The 19,641-nt window shown below is 43.5% G+C and overlaps 1 protein-coding gene across 1 annotated transcript in view; it reads right to left on the reverse strand.

Annotated features, from left to right (window-relative positions):
- The window catches only part of Iqgap2 (IQ motif containing GTPase activating protein 2), a 139,636-nt gene that overhangs the window by 97,103 nt on the left and 22,892 nt on the right, over window positions 1-19,641 (reverse strand). The window contains exons 4-9 of the mRNA XM_036207454.1: window positions 14,968-15,035; window positions 13,990-14,103; window positions 12,452-12,630; window positions 10,383-10,470; window positions 6,446-6,609; window positions 2,645-2,805 (exon numbers count right to left, since the gene is read on the reverse strand). Coding sequence (XP_036063347.1) covers window positions 2,645-2,805; window positions 6,446-6,609; window positions 10,383-10,470; window positions 12,452-12,630; window positions 13,990-14,103; window positions 14,968-15,035 — 774 coding nt within the window. The remainder of the gene's footprint in view (window positions 1-2,644; window positions 2,806-6,445; window positions 6,610-10,382; window positions 10,471-12,451; window positions 12,631-13,989; window positions 14,104-14,967; window positions 15,036-19,641) is intronic.

Below are 19,641 nucleotides of genomic sequence, written 5' to 3' on the forward strand. Positions count from 1 at the left end.
GAGGCCAACCAAATGCAGTCCTGAACCTGGCCAAGGACTATGCTTGGGATCTTTGCCTTACCACCAGGGTCACAAAGAAGTGACATTTACTAATGTATAACGAACAGCACTGATGACACTAAGACCTGGGACAAACGGCAATTTGTTCTGGTTAGCTTCTCTTAGAGAGTCCTTCTGGGCGTCTTGTAGACTAGATAAAAATCTAAGTGAAGGCTCTGTAGGAGTAAGATGAGAGTCCTCAAGGATGGCCACAGACAAACCCACTGGTACCCATGATCCCTTTAGAAACACACACCAGTACACCACAGGGAAAAGTTTTAGCAAGAAGCCAACAGAATGCCACAGACCCTTCCAATGAGAACCAAGCTTTAGGATGGAGACATCGCAACAGTATAATTAGGAGGGATGAGGGTAGTCCCCAAGAACAGCCTGGTTGGGGTCAAAGGAGAAGTGGAAGGGACGGATTGGCGGGGTGCCTTCCCTGGCTGAGCACTGGCCTAAGCACTGAATCCTCAAAGCCGTTCCGTAGAGGAGGAGAGAGGTTTTGTTGTTTCCTTTTCTTTACTCTTGTCTTTACAGAGGAAACGATTTGGTTAGAGGAGGTCAAGCAGATGATTTTGGCTTCAAGGCTTATGCATCTCTTAGCTCCCAGCTCCCAGATGAGGTAATCTGGCTGGGGTGAGAAGCACAAAGTAATTAATGAGAGCATCCTCCACAGTAGGCAATGCACTGATACTGTGCTCAATGGAGATGCTGAGTTCTTCAAGGTAAAAGGAGCATGATAAGACAGACAGGCCAGCGGGTCCAACGTTGCTGGAGAGAGCGTGGCTGAAGTATACAGTGCCCACGGAGGTCCTCAATTGAGATGCTACTCAATCATGGATCAGAAACTCAACTATGTACTAAAATAAACCTGTTCTTTTTTGTTGTTATTTATTTATTTATTTATTTATTTATTTATTTATTCATTTATTCATTCATTCATTCATTCATTCATTCATATTGAGACAGAGTCTCATGTAGCTCACTTTCCTCAGACTTGCTATATAGTCAAGGAGGATTGTGAACTCATCCTGCCTCCAGGTCCTGAATGTTGGAAACACAGGTATATGCCACTATGCCAGGCTTACTTCTGTCCTTTTTAAGTTATTATTAAATCATGAACTTGAATAATGCACGCCATGTGACTGTCAAATGGAGCGGGCCCATTTCCTTAAGTGGTATTTATAGATAGGGAGGCAATTTCAATCAACAGAATGGATAACTGGATTGGAAGGGGAAGGACGGTCACTTAGAAGGCACTGGCCTGGTATGTTTCACAATTACTTTGCCCAGAGTCACTGTTAGATTTTAACCTTCAGCGAGGAGTAGTAGCTCTGCTTGAGACTTTTGCATCCAGAGGGCTCAAGGGTTAGTTAGAAAAGACTTGACCATGTCTGGATGAGGAGAGAAAAGAGGTAGGGGACTTCACGGTGGATGTGACTGCAGAAAGGGAGAGACACAACAGTAGGTGAGGGTGGACTCCAAGAGGAAGCCCTTTGCCCAGTACTGTGCACGGAGGTAGGTTATACACAGTGGACGCGGACATGAGCAGCTACCATAGCGTGAGAGTTCTGGCCAAGAGAAGAAGAAGATGAGATCAGACTGGTGTTTCTAAGCTTGGAGAGGAGCGTGACATCATTAACAGGAGCACAAAGGGAGGAGGAAATGACCCGGGAATGAAGGCCTGCGGAGTATGTGAAGCAGGTGGGTTGGTGACTAGAACAGGATGATGCATTTCTGCAGAAAGACTAAAAAGGTAACACTACTGTCCCACTACTTCTTGGTAATTGTGTACGTAGGCAAGTGACCCAACACTGTTCACTCAGAATCTAAAACCTCTCTTCCAGTTTCCTTTGCGACTGTGTGTAACATAGGATTAGCCATCCTGTGGATTTGGGCCACTTTGAAGTCACCGGCTAATTTTTTGTCAAAATCTGAGTAGACATCTCCCTCTGGTGGTCAGTCAGGGCTCACTCACTTTTTTTTTCTTTGTCCTAGTGGAACCTAATTTGGGGGTTGAGTGCTTGTCTGTGTGAGGTCCTGGGTACAGGACCCAGTAGCAAAGAGAAAAGAAAATCTCTGATTTGGCTCTTAATTCTGGCCCTTAGTTCTTTCCCTAGATCCACCGCAGTGTTAAGAATGACTAGCAACCACAGTTACCTAGGAACCTGAAACGAAAAATCTCAAATGGAGGCACAATCCATGGTGCTCACAGAGCTCTTGTGGTTTAACAACCAGAAGAGTTGAGAATCTGGAGCCCCACTTAGGGTCCATAACTCCAGAAGTTTCCTCATCAGTGGAATGGACACCTCAGGTCGTGAGCTACTTCTAACTCCCCTGATGAAGCCCGAAGGAAGGTCAACAGCTCCTCCAGTAAGCAGTCTTCACTTAGGATAAAGTCAGTCCTTCACACAAGATGATAACTTTGTCCCCAGCAAAGGAGGGCTATAAAGCAGGCCTCTTATAGCTGAGTAGACTATCTCTTAAGAAAAATGCAAGCAAAGCATGTGGACTTTTCCACTAAGAGAGTTGTTAAATTGGGAAGTCTGCCAAGCACACTTTTTTTTTTGTCCCCAAAGAAGGTTTGGAAAATGTTCCTTACCGGTCCACGTGTGCCTCGTCCAGATTGTTGAAGCCTATGGTGGGGCTTCTGAGTTGGTTCTGCACAGACACAAGGTCACTGTTGTCCAAGGCCTGGTTCAGCAAAGCAACAGCAGACAACATTTCCACGGCGATCAGGAGCTCCTCGTGGGCCAAGTAGTTCTGTAGGCGAACACAGGACAACGTGAGCTCCCCCAAGCATGCGCCGCATATACGTGCTTCAGGGACGGGATGCATATGACAATAGGTATGCCCACCTGCTCTTCACTGGCTTTCAGGAAAGCCAGGTAAATGGCTCCTAGGTTCTTTCAGATGATTATTGTGGGGGCTATACCCTACAGTTACAGTGTCACAAATACCTGTATCCCACGGCTGATCTCTACTCCCAGGGGTGCTGGCTGCCTATCAGGCTCAATGTAACCTGGTAATTAAGCCACAGGTTAGACAAAACTGGCAGAGAGGTCCAGGTAAGATCTCAGCACAGTAAATGATTCTATTTTCAGCCCAGGAAAGAGGAGTTTTACCTAAATGCTATAAACCTACAAAAACAAATATGATCTTTAAGCCAAGGAAGTTGATTCTAACCCCCAAAAGCTAATTTTGATTTTATAAATTGGGTAGAAACTTTAAAATGTGCTATAAGGTCTGGATATTTAATGTAATTTAAGGTAAAACTTTTTCATAAAGCAAGGAAGACCCTCCATGTTTACATATTTATGAATCTATTTTATTTGGATTATGTAAAGACAGGTTAGCTTTCTGAGCATCTTTTCAATATTTTCTTCCATTTGATCACTTTAGTCAATTTCAAAAAAAGATAGTTCTTTCATTATAGTAAAGAGATTGAAAAATAATTATTAAAAAATGGATATCCATCCTTGCATTTAGAATATTATATGTGCAAAATGTCATCTTTATATTAAAATGCTTCCTGGATTGTCACAGAAAAATTTAAAAACAACCCGATTTCAGAGCAATAAAGCACTGTTTTATTTTCTATAGCCAGCAGGAAACTGTGGCAACCACAGAGCATTTTATCTAAACGACACACATTATAAATTTAGTACACGAAGAAGGTACTACACTACAAGATTGCAAGAGCCCAGCGGAAGCGTGTGGAAGCTCTCTCTCCGCCTCTCCCAGTGAACTACCCCCTAATGTCCATTAGGTCACGACAAAAGACAAGCGAACGAGAGGAAAGCGCTGGACTGTTGCATGGATAGCTCTGATCCACGGCTGAGCTGGCCTGACTCGAGAGTCTGAGCTTCAGATCTAGAAGTGAGGGGGACAACAAGGTCCATAAAATAACCTGTACTACAAAGTCATTATGTCTATGTAGAAAAAGTGTGAAGAGGAGAGGCATCAAGGTAAGTATGACCAATAAACAAATCCTGCAACCCAGGGGCTGGAGAGACGGCTCAGCCCCAAGAGTTCTCGCTGCTCTTCTGAGGACCAGGTTCAGGTGCCGGAATCCATGCCTGGCAGCTCATAACGGCCTGTGACTCCAGCTCCAGGCTATCCAACCTTGTAGGCTTCCATGAGGGCATGTGTGCACATGTGTGCATCTCTCTCTCTCTCTCTCTCTCTCTCTCTCTCTCTCTCACACACACACACACACACACACACACTTTGTTTTCATTTACAAACATTTTTCATTTTATAATCTTGACATTCACAGTTCTGTGAGCTGGCTACTCACACTCTTGGCCTCTTTTCATCAGTAGACAATGCTGGTTCTGATTTTTAAGATCCAGTCATTGTTCCTCTATCATTTATTAAAACTTTAAGCCAGGTGGCAGTGGCATATGCCTTTAATCCCAGCACTCAGGAGGCAGAGCCAGGCAGATCTCTGTGAGTTTGAGGCCAGCCTGGTCTACAGAGCAAGATCCAGGACAGGCACCAAAACTACACAGAAAAACCTTGTCTAGAAAAATCAACAAAACAAAACAAAACAACCCCTTTAATTTTAGTAAGTTTTATTTATTAAAGCGGGGTCCAGTGGGACACTCCTTTCTCCGGCACCTGGGATCAGAGGCAGGAGAATTTCTGTGAGTTCAAGGCTAGCTTGGTCTACACAGCTAACTCCAGGGCCAGCCATGGTGACATGGTGAGATCCTGTCTCAAAAAAAAAAAAAAAAAAAAAAAAAAAGGATTTTACCTATTTATGTGTATGGGAGTTTGGCTTGCATGATTGTGCACCACATGCATCCCTGGTACCAGAGGAGGCCAGAAGAGGATGTTGGATGCCTGGACTGGAGTTACAGAAGGCTGTGAGCCATCATGTGGATGCTGGAAACTGAACCTGGGTCCTCTGGAAGAGCAGTGGGTCCTCTTAACTGCTGAGCTATCTCTCCAATCCAGAACTTTGAGTTCTACAAATTGCTTTTACATTTAACTTTTTTTTTTTTTTTAAGATTTATTTATTTATTATGTATACAGAAGAGGGCGCCAGATCTCATTATAGATGGTTGTGAGCCACCATGTGGGTGCTGGGAATTGAATTCAGGACCTCTGGAAGAGCAGTTGGTGCTCTGAACCTCTGAGCCATCTCTCCAGCCCTACATTTAACTTTTAACCTTTAATTTTACTTTTTGTTTTTCAGGAGGTGATGCTGGGGACTGAACATGGCTTCATGTAAGCCAGGCAAACATCTAACCTTGAGGAAATTGTTCTGAGATATACGTGCTGTGAATTAACACTTCCCGATCACCTGCAGAGGACTCCGTATCAAACAACCCTGCTCACACCTGCAGCACCAGCTCTTGTCTATGTGACATTCTCGGCCTTACTTCCAGAACTTTCCATTCTGCCCCTCTCTGCTGCTCACAGACTTCGAGTAAACATTCTATTTATTACATAATGTGGTGGTTTGAAAGAAATGTCCCCCTAGGGAGGAGCACTATTAGGAGGTATGGCCTTGTTGGAGGAAGTGTGTCCTGTTACCTTCTGATCGAGATATAGTCAGCACTATGTCTGCCTACATGCTACCATGTCCTGCCATGATGATAATGAACTAAACCTCTGAAAATGTAAGCCACCCCAATTAAATGTTTTTCCTTTATAAGAGTTGCTGTGGTCATGGTGTCTCGTCACAGAAATAGAAACCCTAACTAAGACATATAACTTATTTGAAAATGACTATATAATACTTTACCATATTAAGAATCATAAATTTACAAAAATCAAAGCCATGCTGCTAATGTTGAGTTGCAGATCTCTAGAAATGCTGATTTAAAGCATATTTTAAAAGTTAAAATTATTCAACATTCTTTTTTTTAAAAAAAAAAAAAACAGACTTCTTTTTAATTATGTGTGTCTGTATGTGGGTCCGTATGTGAATATGTGAGTGCAAGTGTCCTTCCCTTGGAGGCCAGAGGCATTGGGTCTCCCTGAAGCTTGAGAATTCCTGGCAATTGTAAGCTGCCTGACATGGGTGCTTGGAACAGACTTGGGGTCTCCACAGTAGCAGAGTTCTAAGCTATTATCTTTCTTAAACACACACACACACACACACACACACACACACACACACACACAGAAAATAGCAACGGCTTGTTCTGTGTATTGTATACACTACTCCTGGATTTCCTAACTATGCCCTTAGCATTTTCCCCTGGACTAAAATAAAAGCAAAAAGTAAAGGGAAAATGAACCCTGGACTGGCACCAATGGGCCACCGAGGCTGAGACTGTGGGCTGTGCACCCTGTGGAGACTCTGCACCCCTCACCCGTCTTCCCCTTCTCTGCACAGCCGCCCTTCTCCCTGGGACGCGGCATGAACGTGCACGCAGCTGTGCCTCACCGAGGTGTTCTGTTTTTGGAGGTTGAAGAGTTCGTTCTGGTACATAACAGCAGCAAAGGGATACACAGCCGGCAGCTGGGCCTCTGGTTTCTTCAGTGCGAGCAGTGTGTTCTCAGGGTCCCCTTCCTGAAGGACAGCATTGATGTGGTCCACGGCAGCCAGCCCTGGGGGCAGGAGGGCATACTAAGTGAGACTGTGTGCTGCCCTCTGCTGGCCTGCCCAGCCAGCCCTCCTTCCCAAGGCTCTAATGGAAGCAATCACTTGCCACAGATTCTGAAAAGCCACAGGTGGAGGTGGGCAAAGCTTGTGAAGTTGGGTCAGTGATTCTAGTCATTCACAGACCTGCGGCGACTTCCAAAAAGAACTACAGCATCAATGGACCTTGAGTTCTGGATCACTCCTGCTAGTATGATGTCCCCATGAAAGCCTTTGTTTTGTGCGTCTATGATACATGTGTCGTGTGCATGTGTGCTGGTGTGTGGGCACTTGCGGAACTCGGAGGACGGCCTGGGATGTTGGTCTTCACTTTCCACCATGTTTGAGACAGCACTTCTTTGCTGTTAGCTGTCATACTCCTGGCTAGCTGGCCCAAGGGCTTCTGGGGATTTGCCCAGCTTTCTGCCTCTTACCTCACCATAGAAGCAGTGGGGTTGCAGACATATGCTACTTCATCCACTTTTATACGTGGGCTCTGGGGATTTGAACTCAAGTTTTCACACTTGCGCGGCAAGCACTTTCCCCACTGGGCCATTTCTTTGGCTCCCAAAAGCTTTCCTTTCAGGACCGGCTCTTTTCCCACCTCACCCATGAGGCCTTCAAACCACTTGTGTCCTGAGGATTTCCTATCTTGTGAATCTCATTTTTAGGTAAAGCTGAAACATGATGTTCTTTTCTGTATGTTTATTCTCTGCCACTCCTTATGGGTTAGCACTACCCCATTAAGGAGATGTTACATTACATGAAGACCAGGAGCAAGCCCTGTCCTGAGGCCGTACCCTCCCAGTGGATCTGCACACAGTAAGCTCACAGCAGAGCTTGGTACCCTGCTGTTCTACTCTCGGAAACAACCCTAAACGCCTAAGCTCTCCATCAGCTGTAACATTCAGGCTACAAGGAGCTTCAGTGACTGTGGGAAGGGTGCTTTGAATGATGGAGCCAGCAGAGTTTTAAGAACACAGACACCCAACTGCTGGTCCAGCAAGGGGATGAGAGATGAGCTGTCTCCAGTCAAGAGAAAACCAGACAGAGCCTGCAAGATTTGCCTTCTGAGGAAGGCATCTGGGCACCAGGAAAAGCAGACACGCACTCTATCTGCCTAATGGCGTGGCCACAGGACAGCTAAAATTACTCTAACTCTTTTGATAGGAGTTGTCCAAACACAAATGACCGAGGAGAGGTCACTGAAGAATCACCAGAGCTGCTGCCAATGCCATTAACTGGCTGCTCTGAATGTAAATGCCTTGGCGTTAATACAATAACCCTCAGGGTTGGGATGAGCCTGCCGCCGTCTCTACACTTCCCTTGCAGATTTTAAAGTGTACAATAGCTCACTGTCACACTATTGACAATAGAACTATACCTCAGTTCTATTGGACTACAGATTTTCCAAGAGAAGAGATGAAAATCTCAGAAGAACCAAGCCACTAAACATGGAAGAAGCATCCTCATCAATTTCAGCTCGTGCCAATGGTACAAATCACCCATTGCCTGGTACTTTAAAATGGAAATGAAAGTATAGCCAATTTAGTTAAATCTGAGGTCAGGAAGTTAGGTCATTGGGTATTCAAGTCTTTATTTGTAGAGAATTTTATTAAAGACACAAAAAAGAAAGCTGTCTTAGTTATAAGCATTTCAAAAGCTACAGGACCATTTCCTCTCAAAGCTTTTGGAGCTCAGATGTTGTCTCATTGGCAATATTAATTTCTTCTTTTTTTTTTTTTTCTTTTTGGTATTTTCGAGACAGTGTTTCTTTGTGTAGCTTTGTGCCTTTCCTGGAACTCACTTGGTAGACCAGGCTGGCCTCAAACTCACAGAGATCCGCCTGGCTCTGCCTCCCGAGTGCTGGGATTAAAGGCGTGCGCCACCACCGCCCGGCTCTAATTTCTTTCTGTAACTGTCAATTTCTGTCCAAGGATGATGGAAGTCTCAACCTTCACAAACAGTGGAAAGAAAACACTGAACCTGGGCCTTGTGTATCATCACCCACATGTTCAAGGCTCTATAGCATAAAAGAGCAGGAAACTGCCCCCTGACACTGTAAGGGTTGATGTAAACACATCAGGATGAGTTCTCATGCAAATTCTCAGATGTTAGCTGCAGACACTGACATGAGTTAACCTGCACTGGTGTCCTTGAGCCTTGCAGGACCAGTCATTCCAATAACTTCGGAGAAGGTTTCTCAGCCAGACCTGCAGGTGTGTATTCTGTGAGTGTTCAAAGCAATACAGAACGTTCCCAGCGTATTTAGGCAGTGACATAGAGGACAGCTTGAGGAATGGTCCATTTGTGGATGCTCCAATTTTAAATTCAGCAGAAGTTCACGTGATCTATTACATGGTTCCAGTGGTTTTTCCATGTATTAAGAGTTTTTGGAGGGGGGGTTGGGGATTTAGCTCAGTGGTAGCGCGCTTGCCTAGCAAGCGCAAGGCCCTGGGTTCGATCCTCAGCTCCGACAAAAACAAAAACAAAAACAAAAACGAAAACAAAAAACAAAAAAAACCCACAAAGAGTTTGGGGAAAATATGGGCTATGTAGATTAATCGAGGGAATAAATATCAAATAGAATTCCTTACTGCCTCTTCTGATGTTCAAGGAAAGATAACTTTTATTAGATGGAGGATAAGTCTAATGATTGACGGATCTAAATTTACATTTGCTCAATTTTAACTACCTAAGGTTTTTTTTTTTTTTTTTTTTTTTTTTAAAGCAGGCTGTTCTAGTTAGCTTTAACTATCAGCTTGAAACAGCCTAGAGTCACCTGAGAAGGGACTCTCAACTGAGGGAATGACCAGCTCAGACTGGACTGTGAGCATGTCTTTGGGGGACAGTCTTGATTGTTATTATCTGGGAGGGCTCAGTCTACTATGGGCAGCATCCTTCTTTGGGTGGTCCTGTATGAGAAAGTGAGCTAAGCTTCCCAAAGACAAGCTTGCAAGTGAGAGAGCAAGCAGAACTTCTCCATGGCTCTGCTTCTGGTTCCTGCTGGATTCTGGTTCCTGCTGGATTCTGGCTTTGGCTCCCCTCAGTGACCGCTGTGACCTGTGTGTCAAATGAATCCTTCCCTCCTCTAAGTTGCATTTGGTCAAAGTGTTTACCACAGAACAGAAGGGACACCAGAACACGGACACTCAACTGAATAGGGTGTGGAGAGGAGCCGCACTATGAGATCCACACAGGCTCAGAAGCACAGAGCTAACCTTGCTACCATGTAGCTTCATTTCACCTGCCAACAGTCTCATCCAGTTGCAGTAAAGCTGTTAAAAAATTCTTGGAACTATAAACTAAAGCCCGTGAATGAATAAAGAGCAGAAAGGCAGATGTGCCAGTAATATAATATCTTAAACAATTTCAGCAGAATACCATCACACAATCAAGAGCAAGGAGTAATCATTAAGTTGTAATCTTTTGCTAAATAATAGTCAGTGTCAGCCCTTCAAGGGACAGAGCCAAAACGACACACATCACAGCTGTGATGAATCCAGAAGGCAGCACAGAACCAGTTTCCGGACACTTTGACGTGCTGTGTGTGGACCAGGGACAGCATCAGTGAGGGAGACTCATCAGGAAACTACCAGAGTTGCATCACAATCATGAGCAGCCTTGATAGATTTCCCATCCCATAAGACAGTTTTGCAAGTTACAAGTGAGGAGTTTTGCAGAGATCCTGGCAAAGGAACCTTATCCAAACATCCATTCCGACACATCACCCATCACTTACTATTGACTGTATTGATGTTGCTCTGGATCTCTGCCTGGGTCAGCAGCTCCTCATACGCATCTCTCTCCTCTTCTGAAATACAGCTGTTCTGCAAAACAAAATCTTCACTGATCCCCGAGCTTCCATCCGATGTCTCCACAGCACAAAACTCAAATGATAAAGGGAGCTTGCTCCTTTTCACTTGAAATCAACATTAGCATCTGTGGGATACCTGCTCAGTGCAAGGCTCTAAGGGAGGTACAACCAGCAAGAACTACAAAGATGGTTGGGGATTTAGCTCAGTGGTAGAGTGCTTGCCTAGCAAGCACAAGGCCCTGGGTTCGATCCTTAGCTTCCCCCCCCCCAAAAAAAAGAACTACAAAGATGAACAGCAGGCCCTGCCATTCTGCAAACAACGCTACATGTCTAATATGGAAATATTAGATAGGATCACTCAATTCGGCGACTTTTACAGAGGCAAAACAGTGAAATCCTGGAAATTACACTTGAGTCCGTCTGAAAAAGTTAAAAACCACAAATAATGAATATGCATAGAAGAGATCACAGCCAAACTCAATTGGAAAGAAAAGTTTAAACCATGGTAACAAACGAGGAAAGTCCAGTGGGGGAACAGGGTAGTGAAGTCCAGGTTAAGCAACGGCCCATCAACAGCACGGTTTAGTTAAAAAAACAAAAGTCACACAGTTTGACCTGTTTATTATGTTAGACAAAAGATGGTCTGTGCATTACAGAGGACCCCAAAGACCAAACTGAACACTTGTACTTTGTTTGTTTGTTTGTTTTGTTTTGCTTTGAGACAGGGTCTCACTGTGTAGTCCTATCTGGCTGTTGACCAGGCTAGCTTTGAATTCGCAAAGATCCCCTGTCTCTGCCTACAAAGTGCTGGAATCAAAGGTGTACAGCATCACGCCTGGCACTGTACTTAATGTAAGTGGGGGATAAAGAGAACCAGGACAGGTTTTTGGTGAGGTGATATCAGATCCAAATTAAACAGAGACCTAGAAGGAAGTCCTGCAGGAGGCCTGTGAAAACCCTGGAGGCCAGTGTGTGGGACTTGGAGGTAAAGTATGACTTCAAGTTGGCAGGAAAAGGCAGCAGACTCTAGCTAGGAGCAGGAGAGAGGGGACATAAAGGACTCTAGACAAGGTGCTGGTCATCTCAAACCATAGAGGCAGAGCAGGGAACAAGTGTGACAAGGACAGGTGGAATGATTATTCTTCTGCTGTGGTCAGGTATAAGGTCTTAGAAACACAGAGTGCAAAATCTGCAGAAGCAGAGAGGATGACATGGGAGGGACTGGCTTAGAGTTACCTGATTTCCTTGACAAATGCATGACTCAGTGGAGGAAGACTAGAAAGAGCTCAATGTGAGCCTGGAAAGAATCCCAACAGAAACAGGGAAAAGGAAGAGGCTCCAAGAGGTCAGTGCTAAGAACTGTTACAGCCAAGACTTATGCAAGTCAGGGGAGCAGAGCCTCTTGGGGTAGATGAGCCACCGAGATGGGGCTGCTGGAAGCCACCAGGCAAGGAAAAGTCATCAAATAAAGTACCGGAGATCAGAACTCAATGAGAGAAGAAAAGTTGATGCCGAGTAGAAGTTTCAGTGTAGACGAAGTTGTCAGCAAAAACTATGCTAGAAGTAGGTGGGTTTAGAGTCAGGATCAGGAATAGGCTTTCTCATTAGGAGAAGGGGATACTTTCAAATCAGATGTGTTTAGTATTGGGAAAATGTAGAGAGGCATGAGAAAACTTCCTCTCTGAACATTTCATTGTTGAATTATTAATGTCTGTGCTAGACACACCATTTTCATAGTTGGCATGGAGCCGGAAGATGATATCAAACAAGGATATTCTGAAGCCGCTGTCTCTATGCCTCTTGGGTTAAACAGTATGTCTACAACACGATGTCCAGTCCTAATTACATGATGTAATTTAGGGTCGTCTAGCCTTCCATACCATCCAGATCAAGACACTGTAGCCAGTTGACTTACAAATCATTGCGGTCAACACTAATACATTTCATGTCCAAAACTCATAACCACAGGGGTCACTTAGACGTTCACTAAGTACCTTCACTTTTGCGTTTTCCTCTTTTTTCTTTTTGGCTTCCCAGAGTTCCTTCTGGTACTCCTGTGAGAGGTTGTCATCCACGAAAGTTAAAACCGCATTTGGGTTTCTTAGTGTTACAATGGTCTGCTCGGCCACTCCTTTTTCAATAGCCTCGTTAATGGCTATGACTGCAGCATGTACTGAAAAGTCAAGAGAAAGGACACTTTTTTTTTTAATTAGCAAAAGACACTGACCACCTATAAACTCAAGCAGCTTTACCGACTTATTTAGCTCCCAGTGAGTAAAAGAGGGAAGTGCTTGTCCGATTACCAGCATTTATGTAAGAAGCCAGGCATGGTGACATGTGCTTGTAATCCCAATACTGGGGAGGCAGACACAGGTGGATCCCTGGGTTAACTAGCCAGCAAGCCTAGCCTAATTATCTAGCTTTAGGTCCCAAAGAAAGAACCTGTCCCTAAAAACAGGGGGGGACAGCTCCTGAGGAACAAACTGCCTTACACATGCAATGCACTTGGGTGTACATGCATATGTGCATGCTCTCAGCACAATAAAAAAAGAGACCTTGGACACATCATGCAGCACCTGATGCTCTAAGCCTGCCTGTCACTGGGTCTTGCTCCCAGTGTCTCTGAGGTAATCCCTAACTATCTATTCAGGCAGAGACAAACCAGGGCCTATGCCAGTCACTAGGCACAGAGTTGGCCCTTGCTTCCTGCTCAGGGCATCACAGCCTTAAACAAGTGGTTTCAAGAGATATCTGATTTAGCTTGCAACATTAAAAGAGTCATAGCAATATACCCTAACCACTGAAATCCAAAGACACAGCAAGTAGAGATATGTTTGGTGAAGCGAAAACATTTCTGAAATCTCTACATTCACATCACATAGATGCATGTCTAAAACTCCAATGACTTGGCTATGTTCAAACACTAGCAAATAATTATAATATTAAGGACAAAAATGTCAGGGTTCTTGGTGTTGACAGTGCTCCTGCAAACATGGTGAGCATTCCTGAAATCTGCTGGACTTTCTATAAGAAATGTGGCAGTCTCCAGCCTCATAGGATGACACAGGACAAGAAGGGCAAGCATTCTCTGCTTGGAGAAAGTGGCATTAGACAGGAAATAGAGGGGCTGCAAGGGCAGACTAAACCTATTGTGCCCCCAAAGGTTAAGTCTGCAAAGGAGATCATGCCAAGACTGGAGCCTGCTGTGCCCAACTGCAGATCTCAGAAGATGCTGCCTATTAAGAGATGTGGCTGTTTTGAACCAGGATGTGGTAAGAAGAGAAAGGGTCAAATGATCCCGCGCTAGGCTAATTTTGTTATGAAGACAATAAAATCATTTGGTTGCAGCTAGTCTTTGGGGTTTGAGTAAACTAGAATTATCATCATCATCAACAATCCCCCCGCCCCCCCAAAAAACCCTTTAGGGTTCTTAAAGTATCTCCTAAGCATCCCGTTTTATGCTACTGACATCAGCACATACATTTGGGTAAGTTGCCGGCCTATGACATGCATGGATATGAGGCCAACTTACATGCAGCTTCGTCTACAGACAGTTCGTTGGCCAAAATGCCACCTATTTTGCTGAAAGCTGGCATCTGTATCCCATACTTCTCCAGTTCTTTCCTCATATTACTGATTTCCTCCTCTGAAAGGACAACAGAAAACAAAACAAACAAACAAAAAAAATCAAAGGAAGCCGCCAGAAGTGAAGGCAGGAAAGAGACGCTCTTCCTAGGGAAGGCGGAGCCATTTCCAAACAATCTGCTTGACTCTTTCACTCCACAAATATGGGGGAAGGGGGTCCAGGTAGGCACAAGCAAGATAGGTCAGTGTGGTGGTTAGTGTTCATTGTTGGTTTGGTAGACTCTGGAGTCACCTGGGAGATGGGCATCTGCCTGTGGGAAAGGCCCTTGATTACCTTAGTTGAGTGCGGCACCATTTTGACAGGGATTCTAAACTGTTTAAATGCAGAAAGGGGCTGGGCAGCAGCATGCATTCACAGCTCTCTTCTCTGACTGTGGCCATAATATGGCCATCTTCTTCATGTCCCTGATGCCCTGACTTCACCACCCGGGTAGACTGAACCTTGTAATGTGAGCTAAAAGAAAGCCTTTCCCTAAAGTTATTCATGTCAGGGTACTTTATCACAACTCAGAAAGAAAACCAAGATGGCAGGTTTTCCCTTGTTGGTATAGAGCAATGATTCTAAACCTGTGGGTCAAGACCCCCTTGAGGAGTTGAACAACCCTTTCACAGGGGTCACATATCAAATATTTACATTATGGTTCATAACAGTAGCAACATTAAATTATGAAGTAGCAATGAAAATAGTTTTATGGTTGGGGGTCTCCGCACATGAGGAACTGTATTAAAGGGTCCCAGCATTACAAGGTTGAGAAGCACTGGGATAGAGGAAGGAGGGAATGAGTAACATCAATGGGAAGAAGAAAGCACCCGCATGTTTTCTTAGTCACTAGATTGCAGAGGAGAGAAAGACAAAGCGCAGTACCTGTGAAGTCCACTTTCCCCAGCAAATCCTGGATCTGGGGTGCAATCCCCAGTTTAAACAGATACAAACTGAAAGACAAAACATGAAGCCATCAGAATCTTGATTATCCTAAGCCCTACTGTGTCGTACAACTAAAGAAAGCTTTCCATTGACAAGGGCCTAAGAGAGTTTGCATAGCCCAAAGTGCCTCATACAGTACCACAGTCAGTCCCAGGTGGCCAAGACCAGAACTCTAGGCATTGGCCCAAATATTGGTATTCTGCAGCTCAGGGGGTCTTTCTCTGGGATCAACACCCCTGCATCGTCCCTGTATAAGAAGAATAAAACTAATGGGCTGGAGAGATGGCTCAGTGGATAAGAGCACTGGCTGCTCTTCCAGAGGTTCAATCCCCAGTACCCACTTGGCAGCTTACAACCTGTAACTCCCGTCCCAAGGGATATAATGACCTCTTCTGGCCTCCAGAGGTACTGCATGCATATGGTCCACAGACATAAGAAGTCAAAATACTCAGACACATAAAATTAAAATAAAGGGTAAAATTAAAAAATAAAATGACAGCTAAAATAAAACAGTAGGCAATAAACACAATTTCTATGGATATTCCTTAACTGATTGTCATTTGGCTGAAAGGACAGTTTAACTTGGAATTCTTTGATAATTGAAATACTTGTTTCCTATTTCTGAACCATTAAATCAATAAAACTAAGGTATGATATTACAAAGCCAGTAATGGTTGCACATATCACTAAGTAGGAGGCAGAGAGTACATTGTAAATGTCTAAGAATAAGTCTCTTAGGCAATTAATGATGCCACCCATTAACCTACCCATAACCTAACAAAAGGCCCAGAGAGCTAGCATCTAAATCCTATCAAAGAGATGTGACTTTGTGTCTCCTACTCAATTCTAGTCCCAGCTGGCTTCTGTTGCACATTTCTACCAACCTCTCCAAACCCAAGGAAAATTCAGGGAATCAACTAAAAAAAAAAAAAAAAAACAAAAAAAAAAACAAAAAAACCAACAAAGCCTGGTTTCACTTTCTTACTCATTTGGTAGGTTTAAAATCCATGAGAATTTAATTAGATTTAAGAAATTAAATAAGACTATACATGGGAAAATGGTCTGCGAATGGTCTTGATGACTTGAACATTTAAATATGAATACTCCCTATGCTGATGTTAGATGAATCTCAGCAGTTTATAAAATCCATTGCATTTCAAATAAAGAAATTCAAGATGAAGTTTTCTCAAAGGTAATAAAAAAGTTCTTAAATACATGATCAGTCAATGTAAACAGCTTGCACTGAAATTGATTTGATTGTAATTTCCATAGAACAGTTATTTATATTACAGTATAACAGCTAAAAATGAAAAATTGATGGTTAAAATATTAGAAAGAAAATCACCACCCATCCAGGTGGGTACAACCAGGGGCACCTACAGAACCAGACGAACAAGGGCTGAGAACAAGGGGTGTAAGGCTAGCTGAGACAACCGAGTGGGACCTCACCATGGAAAAAGGCAAGAGGGAGGAGGAGGAGGAGGAGGAGGAGGAGGAGGAGGAGGAGGAGGAGGAGGAGGAGGAGGAGGAGAAGGAGAAGAAGAAGAAGAAGAAGAAGAAGAAGAAGAAGAAGAAGAAGAAGAAGAAGAAGAAGAAAGAGAGAGAGAGAAAGCTTTCAACACATTTTCCCAATCTATGGTCTTAAAAACACATTGCATGGCTAGGTGGAGTGGCACACATCAGTAATTCCAGCAGCACTCCAGAGATGGAGGCAGTTGGATCTCAAGATTGAGGCCATTTTGGCCTACATGTGTGAAGCTAGTTTGGGCTACATGAGAGAGACTCTGTCTCAAAAAATAAAAGAGGGAAAAGATTGCATTCATTTATCCTGTGTGATTAAAGGGTTTTCAAAAATTGCTACGTGACTGGGACTGTAGCTTAGTTATAGAATACTTGCCTAGTATGTGCAAAACCCTGGGTTTAATCCCCATCCCTGAAACAAACAAACAAACAAACAAATCAACTCCTAGCCCCCCAAACAAAATCCCTTTTCATTTCTGCAGGACACTTTGAACTTGGTTTGACTTTCTAGCTGTGTTCTCTGGGAGTTGATTCAAGTCTACTGTTAATTAACCTTGTTACAAAGCAGCTCTGCTTAGGACTGTGGTTCTCAACCTATGGGTTGTGACCCCCTTTGGGATTGCATATTAGATATCCTGTGTATCAGTAGCAAAATTATAGTTATGAAGTCACAACAAAAATAGTTTTATGGTTGGGGGTCACTGCAACATGAGGAACTGTGTTACAGGGTTGCAGTACCGGGAAAGTTGAGAACCACTGTCTGAGGAGAAAAATAACATGTGAGGTTGTAACTTAACTTGAAGGAATTAGTCAATATCCAACAGATACCAAATGTCTGAGCATTCTGAGTTCAGTGACCTTTATAACTAGTGTGTCCTCTGCAAAGAACTGGGGAGCAAGGCCTGGGGCTGCTGTAACAGGTATTAGCTGGCTCTTCGTGGGCATGAGGCTTCTAAGTCCAGGAGTCTCAAACCCACCAATGACTCACTCTTTAGCACTCTCAATCACCTGGTGGATCACACAGTAGCTCCTCACAGCTGTGGGGTGAGCCATGCTGAGTGCTATACAGTACTATACCTTTCTGTGAGGAGCCAGTGCCAGCCAGCACCCCTGGGCCCTAGCTTCTTCATCCTCCCCAGGAACTGCATCTGATATGGGTTATAGCAACTGTATGAAGCTGACTCCTCAGTTGAACCTCAGAACCCTCTGATGGGGATGGGCGTAACCCACTCTGCCAGCAAGACTGCTGGCAAATGCATTTTCCTTAGCCCCTTGTCATTTCAGAATATTATCAATGAAGACTTCCCAGGACCTGCAGGTACCATCAGTGGGTTCAAGGCTCTAGGTTCAACCCCCTGTTACTGTGACATTATCAAAAATAGGAGGAGGAGGGGAGGGAGGAGGAGGGGAAAGGAAAAGGGGAGGGAATAGGAAGAAAACATTCCCAGTGTGAAAGCAGCACCATGTTAAGTCTGCCTTCTGTTCGTCAGTGGTGAGGATAAATAGGCTTTTATACATGTACTGCTCATTTAGAGTTTTTCTAGGAAATACTTATTAATGAATGTTTTCATTTCAAGGATTCTGGGAAGAGAATTATTGACCTTTCTCATTTTATTCAAAATCATACCAAAAGACAAGCAACAAATGGTAACCTTATCACACGGTGTTTTTAATTTAGCACCAAATTCTGATATTCATCTTATCAAGAAGAGAACACTGAATTCTGAACAGTTTTTTCACTATGCGGTATCACGTACTCATAATTCAGAGGCTGGAAGACAGGACACATTCCCTTAGCTTACGGTCTACATGTTTTGAGAGTATCAAGAATCAAAACGTGTGTGCAGTCACCAAAGTCTGTGCTAGCAAAGGTCACGCCAAATAAGGTCATTAGGAGACCATGATGACATTTAGAAAGCCATACTATGTTATGAAGCATTTCTTTTTTTTTTTTTTTTTTTTTTCTTGAGACAAGGTTTCTCTGTGTAGCTTTGGAGCCTGTCCAGGAACTCACTCTGTAGCCCAGGCTGGCCTCAGACTCACAGAGATCCACTTGCCTCTGCCTCCCAAATGCTGGGATTAAAGGTGTGCGCCACCACCTCCCGGCATGAAGCATTTCTTAATTCATTATTACATGGGGGAAATATTGCCATTCTGGGAAGGAAGCCATGGGCTGTGAAGTGCTCAGAGGTAGAGCTCTTGCCCAGCACACCCCAGGCCAAGGAAGATCATTATCTAAAAGGGGACTCCTATCCCACTTCTCCTGGAAACTTCAAAATTAGGCAGAATTGAAACAGTCTGTCACAGCTTCAAAGACATGTCAGGACAATAACCAAACAATTGTTTAAGAAATGGGAAACATAATAAAAAATATACCATGATTATCACTTCAGTTTGATTTGGAGCATCGATTTCTTTCTCCCACCTCCCTCCACAAATTCAAGTTAGACCTCTCAAAGAAAACTCGTGAGAAAAATGAGAGCATAGGACAGCAAAACGTAAACAGGAGACGTCCATAAACTATCTAGTAACATGACATTTCATGTCTATCCCCAGTACACAGCGTGCTCTCTTTAAGGCATATCTCCACATCAATACTCTGTTAGTTTAATATAACTTTAAAGCTACGTCTTCATACCCAAACCCGAACTAATTAGTAACCCTTGCTCTTAATATAGGTCCCCTTCTATATCTCTACTGATGCAGTGCTGAGACAGTCTAGAATTTTAATTCTGTGCCTTTGTTTCTGTGTTTTGCCTTAATAATTTAGGATAACACGTTTTACTAATTTCTTTTCTAATTTCACTATACCCAATTTTCCTTTCTTAATTTTCCCCTTGGGAATTTTCTGCTATGGTAAATGCCCAATAAATACTTTCTGGAATTGTTTAAATTGAGTGAATCTTCAACTGTTCAAATATACTCATTTAAAAAAAAATTGATGTTGGTACTCTGTCAAATCAAATGTTTTCTTCACAGAGTCATTTTTCCTTAAATATCTGGCATCTTTTGACTTGACTCTTAGTTAGGGTTTCTATTTCTATGATAAAACACCATGACCAAAAATCAAGTTGGGGAGGAAAAGGGTTTATT

Source organism: Onychomys torridus, chromosome 15, assembly GCF_903995425.1.
Source record: "Onychomys torridus chromosome 15, mOncTor1.1, whole genome shotgun sequence".
Taxonomy (NCBI): Eukaryota; Metazoa; Chordata; class Mammalia; order Rodentia; family Cricetidae; genus Onychomys; species Onychomys torridus.